Here is a 6,243-nt window from a genome sequence, read left to right as displayed (position 1 = left end):
GTCCTCAGCACCCATAGAAAAGCCTTGTACTGCGGTGTGTGTTGTAACCCAGTGCTGGGGGCAGTAGAGCTGCTGGTGCCCATCTTTCTTATCTGGAGATTGTCCAATGAGAAAAAAATTTTGAATTCACATTTTAATGGGAAATCACCTGTAAAGAGCTTCGTGAGAGCATTTCATTTCAAGATTGTGAAAAATTGGCCAGGCGGCGGTGGCGCACGCCTTTAATCCCAGCACTCAGGAGGCAGAGGCAGGTGGATCTCTGTGAGTTTGAGGCCAGCCTGGTCTAGTGCCAGGACAGGCTCCAAAGCCACAGAGAAACCCTGTCTCGAAAAACCAAAAAAAAAAAAAAAAAAAAAAAAAGAATTCTCTCCAGAAAAGGGCAAAATTCAAAGGGACGAGTTTGTTTCTTTAAGGGTAAGCAAAGGCGCTCTCTCTCTCTCTCTCTCTCTCTCTCTCTCTCTCTCTCTCTCTCTCTCTCTCTCGCAAAACACTGAGGTAAACACTTGACATTTCTTGGTTTTCCAAACTCTGAAAACGAGGTTTTAAGAATTCACTAAATATAAAATTAATTCTGTTGAATTATTTGATAGTCAGAACATAGTATTATTATTTTCTATTATTCAATTAATGTCCTAATTTTCTTCCCTATAAAACTCTACAAAGAGCAGGAGTGGGATGCTTTAAAAGAAGCCTACAACTTATAATAATCTCTAAATATCTGTGACTCTCATCCACACTGGTTCACAGACTGAGAGGTGGCTGTTGGTTTTCCTCCTTGGTACATAGTGATCGCAAGAATTGAAAGAAATAAGGGAAGGTGCTTTTAAGAAAACGAGTCCTTAAGAAGACAAATGGAAATAGATTTCTCCCCTCTAAAGACAGAGGAATGGGAGAGAGGAATTCCCCAGACCTCAGCAGTCACACAGCCCCAGCAACTCTGCCACACCTGACTTGCTAGAAGCCCATTTTAAAACCAGTTCCTTCTGGAATTGAGTCTGGCCAAAGGGACTCTGCGGGGCCTAAGCTGGGTGAGGAACACCTGAGGACTTGACAGCTGTGAGAAAGCCTCAGCAGCACTCACCCCGCGTCCTGGGCTTCGTGGGCTCGGAGGATGGACAACAGGTTATTGTGCTGCAGGAAGTCACAGACAGCCGGATAACTGCCAGACACGGAAAGAAAAGAGAAGCGGTGGTTAGGAGGTCTGCAGGCGTCGCCACATCACTGGGACACCCAGGTAATGCTGGGATCCAGCATCATCGTACAATGCTCAGGAAACAAGTCTCTTGGCACTGGGGAAAGTTAAGGCACACACATGTGGAAGGAAAGAAGTTGCTCCAGAAAGGTGTCCTCTGACTCTCACATACGTGTCTTGGTGTGTACACCTGTGCTCACATACCCAGCATCACATGCCCAGAGTAAGAAATAAAATGAAAATTGAAAAAAGCTTCAATCTCCATTGTAATTATAATTGAAACCCAAATTACAAATTGAAACTTAAAATACTGTCTATAACCACTATACCTTTGTTCTAAGACATCTTGAAATAAATTCAAAATCCATAAGCTTTTGAATTTAAATTGGAAATTAAAATTAAGGTCAGAAAAACCAGTATTTTATGAATAAACTGACAATATTCACTATAACTTAAAATACACATACCTGGATATATTGATGAATAAAAAAACAATTTATTATACGGGACAAAAATAGTAGAGAAGACAAATGTAGTTTCTATGCTATATACTTGCATGAATTCTCCAATCAACAGGAAGAAAATACTTGTAAGATGGCACATGCCTAGGGACATCAATTGTGTGATGCGTAGCAGTGATGGTCAGCTTGACAGATACTAGAGACATCCAGGAGACAACTGGGCATGTCTGTGCTGGAGTTTTTAACATTAGGTTCATCAAAGTGAGCAGATGTACCCTAGCTGGTAGCACATTTTTGGGGAGAGGATCCTGGCCTGAATAATAAAATGGAGAAGGCCACGAGCTGAGTGAGCATCAGCATCAGCCTCTCTCTGCTCTCTGACTGCAGAGCAGACCTAATATGAGCAGCTGATGGTGCCTCGGGCAACCTGACTCCTGCACTGGGACAGGCTGTACCCTTCTTCCTTCCTCAGAGGGCTCTGCCCTGTATTTTGTCACAGCAGGAGAAAAGCAACGAATATAGATTGCAAGAAAGATTTAGTTCTCTGGCAACAACAGTTCCTTTACAAACTGTAAAGAGTTTTGGGTTCCTCTGTGCACCCATGTGTGTGTGCACTTGGCAGCAGATTCTCTGACTCTGCAGAGGCGAAATGTGGTAACCTATTAGAGCAGGTGATGGATTGTTCCCTTTGCCAGAAGGAAGGGCAGGCTGTGCAGTGTTTTATAAAATGGACAGAAACATTGAGTATGATACAAAAAATTAAAAAGCTACAGAGGAATAAAATGTACTGAAGATAAAATATTCCACATGTTATATAGACATTACAGAGTAAGGCAGTACCACATCCACCCACCCACCCCGCACCTGTTGGCCATGAAAGAACACTGTGAATGTGATCTTGCAAAAGTTCTTCTTGTGTTGGATGGGGGTCAGTAGACAGGAGAGGATTAGAAGACCCTGCTCTGAGGGGGTCTGGAGACGGAATGTGAACACAGAAGGCTAAAAGAACATGGAGCCAACAGTAGACAAGTTGTACTGGAGCTCCCTGTTTCCTTATTCACGGTCCTCTACCACCAACTGCATTCTGGACTCTGAATTAAATACCTTAGACCTTTTCATCAAGATTTTGCCTGCAGGTACCACCTACAATGGCTCTGCGCATGCATAAGCCCTGGCAGATACTTTCCCTGGGTGTTTTTTCCTCCTGAAAAGACCAGTTCCTCCACTTGAGTTATGTGACCCTGTAAGGTGCCTTCCTGTCAAGCCCACTTCACCCCCAGGCCTGTGAAACTGCTGCCTCCCCAGCTGGCACCTTGGACCTACCTGATCCTTATCACAGGGTTATGCAAAGTATGATTAGAGATCTGCCCTTTAGCTACAGAACATTCCAGCAGAGGGAATGCCCTGCTCTCTCCACACCCTCTTCAGAGTGCTTAGCAACAACCTGTCACTTCCTGGAGGTCATGTGTAGTCACTTAAAGAGCCTCAGCAAGGGCAGTCACCTGTGGAAAGATGCGGAGGGTGCTGGTCTTCCTGCCCCCCTCAGCCCTGGACACCACAGTGTAGGCAGGAAGCTTCCTCCTCCTCCTGATGCTCTTACCCCTTGCAGCCTGCCCAGATGATCCTCTCCTCTGTTGCTGGGGCCTAGTGATGGGTACTCAACCCTGCAGTACCCTGGGGCTTCTGTCAGCCTTCTTTTCCTAGGACTTTCTGGTCTCTCCTTTGCTCCAGGGTCCTCTAAGGAATTTAGAATTGAGATGCTGAGGCTTCCACTTCCTGCCAGACCTTCTGCAGAACACAGCCCTCACTTGGATCTGGATATGTGGCAAGGAGTTGCTACTTAAGCAAACTCTTACTTTGAAGAGCTGGGGACCAAATCCAGATCTTATGTACACTGGGCAAGTGCTCTACCACTGAGCTACATTCCTAACCTGGAGCGAATGTTTTATTGAAGTGAAATATCTATATATAAAGGTCATAAATCAGAAGACGGCATCCCTTCACATGAAGAACACTTTCATACCTCATACCTACGGCTCAGAGACACGGACCCTCCTCAGAGCTGTCACCCTCACGCAGGGCAACAGGCACCTTGGCTTTCAATGTTAGAGACTAGTTTTCTTGTATGCAGAGTTCATTTCATTGTACCTGACTGTTGACTTTTTCTCATCATCATATGTATGCTGTTCAGCTATGTTGATATGCGTGGTTTTGTTTAGATCACTCTCATTTGCTATAGTCAGCACTTTGTGCATATATGTGGCTTGTAATAGTTATTGTGTGCGCACACACACTGAGTATACTTTAATCTGTAAAGAAGGTGCTATTTCTACCTTTATCCGTACATCTTGATATTATATAGTTTATGATTCTACTAAGCAGGTGTTTGGGTGTCTCCATTTCTTGGCTCTTATGATTACTGATGCAATGAACAATTTTATGCTTGTCTTCTGAATGGGGTAGAGGAGACAAGAAGGGCAGGGGGCTTCAGAACTGGAGGGATTTGAGCGTGGTAAGGAGTTGGAGGCTGCTGCTGTGGGCTTCAAGGCTGCAGGCACAGCCACAGGCACGCTAATACTCACGGGGCTCAAGTGAGCTGCAGGTGCAGCCACTAGCACACTAACATTCACATCGGTGCAACCCCAGACTAGGTCCTCACAACAATGCTGGAATGCCCTAACTGAACTCAAACAGTATAAAGCAGAAGGCCCAGAATACAGTGCTTCCATGATGCACTTGGTGCAGACCCAAACTGGTAACCAAAGACCAAAACTCCTCCCCACTTTTCTGACTTTATCTCCCATATGTTATGGACCACAATAATCTCCAGTCTGATGCTGGCCCACATGCAGTATCTCAGTCATCTGTCTGAACAATGTGGGCATTTGAGGGTGTAAGCTATGGTCTGCGATTATGAAGTTAATGGAAATATTGGGGGTGGAGCAGCCAAGGAATTTTGGTTTTGACCAGATACTTCTGTCCCATTCAGGGGTCACTAAGATAATACTGATTAAACCAAATGAGTCACAAAGAATGCCAAAAGCTATGAGTCTGGGATAGGGACAGGCATGTGGGGTGACAGGAGCAGGAGGCAAATAAGAGAGGCTGGTGTGAGAAAGCGCCCAGAATCCACTACATACATTCATGGCATTGCTAGGAACTTAATTAAAAAGCTAGGGAAAAGGCTCTTCTGATACATTTAAAGATATTTAATTTCTTTCTCAATTATATGTATGTGTGAATGTATGTATATGCAGGTATCCAAGGACGCCAGGCGTGCCCGATTTCACTGGAGCCAGGCTCACAGTGGATTGGAGCCACCAGATGTGTGTGGGTTCTGGGATCTGAAGTCAGATCCTAGGCAAGAGAAGTAGGCACTCTTAATTGCTGAGTCATCTCTCCAGCCCTATCCTGATGTATTTTTCTGTGTGACTATGTGCTATTTAAATCATAGTCTATATAATATGTTATACAGTCAATAGGGTGGCATACCAATTATCCAGAATACATAGAGACATGCAAAATAAAATTGTAAGTCAAGATAATTGACAGTTAACTCCAAAGGGATGCAACCACTAAGCTCTTTGGCTAATTTTACAGTCACTAATACCTATCTAGCCAAATTTTAAGGCATGAACTTAAAAGAACGTCTCTGATCCTTTCAAGGTGACTTTAAAGACAAAAGAATTAAAAAAAAAACCCTCTGTGCTAATGGTATATCCTTCTTTCCCTTTGACAGACTAGAATACCCAGAATCCTCTGCTAACAGTCAGTGTCACAAGTTCTGGATTCAGACATTTAGCTCCACAGCAATACATCTGTCAAGATCAAAGGTCAACATCTGTGAAAAAGCTCATGCTGATCTGCAGAATTAAAGTGTGAGAATGTGCTTAACTCTAACCATCTGTGTGATCGATAATACTGTATATTTGTGTCTATATTTTCAGAATGTAACAGTTTGAAAGAGATGACCGCCCCCATAAGTTCATGAGTGAATGCCTGATCCCCAGTTGGTAGAACTGTTTGGCAAGGGTTAAGGGGCGTGGCCTTGTTGAAGGAGGTTGTCAGTTGGTGTGGACTTTGAGGTTTTAGCAAAGCTCACAGCATTCCCAGGTAACTCTCTCTGCCCATGGTTATCTCAACATGCAAACTCTCAGCTACTTCCCCAGTGCCATGCTAACCCACTGTCATGCTCTCAATCATAATGGTCATGGACTCACCCTCTGAAACTGTAAGCCCCCCAAACTCTTTTCATTAGTTTCTTTAGTCATGGTGTCTCAGCAAAATGAAAAGGACTGTGTACTGTGTAAGTTTACTCCGGTGTCATTCAGAACAAGGTTTGCCTGGATGCCTGACCCACTAGATTGACAGCAGAGTGCTATGCTACAGATAAATTCAATATGAGTCAACATTATAATCATGTTTGAGTTCTTTATAGTATTATTTTAGTGAAACACAACAGGTAACCTAGAGACCTATACATAAATGGGGCATTTAATACCAGATTTGAAAAATCTAACATTTGGCTTTAATTTACTTCAAGTACCTCTTTTCTATAAGGACAAACATCTTCACAAAATGTTATGCCTA

The 6,243-nt window shown here is 43.6% G+C and overlaps 1 protein-coding gene across 2 annotated transcripts in view; it reads right to left on the bottom strand.

Moving 5' to 3' along the window:
- Ppp3ca (protein phosphatase 3 catalytic subunit alpha) overlaps positions 1-6,243 on the bottom strand; it is a 294,299-nt gene that overhangs the window by 52,009 nt on the left and 236,047 nt on the right. For both annotated transcript variants that reach the window (XM_005357327.3, XM_005357328.3), the window contains exon 7: positions 1,082-1,159. In XM_005357327.3, coding sequence (XP_005357384.1) covers positions 1,082-1,159 — 78 coding nt within the window. The remainder of the gene's footprint in view (positions 1-1,081; positions 1,160-6,243) is intronic.

The sequence above is a fragment of the Microtus ochrogaster genome, chromosome 21, assembly GCF_000317375.1.
Source record: "Microtus ochrogaster isolate Prairie Vole_2 chromosome 21, MicOch1.0, whole genome shotgun sequence".
Classification (NCBI taxonomy): domain Eukaryota; kingdom Metazoa; phylum Chordata; class Mammalia; order Rodentia; family Cricetidae; genus Microtus; species Microtus ochrogaster.
The sequence above is the reverse complement of the archived record's forward strand: the minus strand, read 5'-3'. Positions and strand labels throughout refer to the sequence as shown.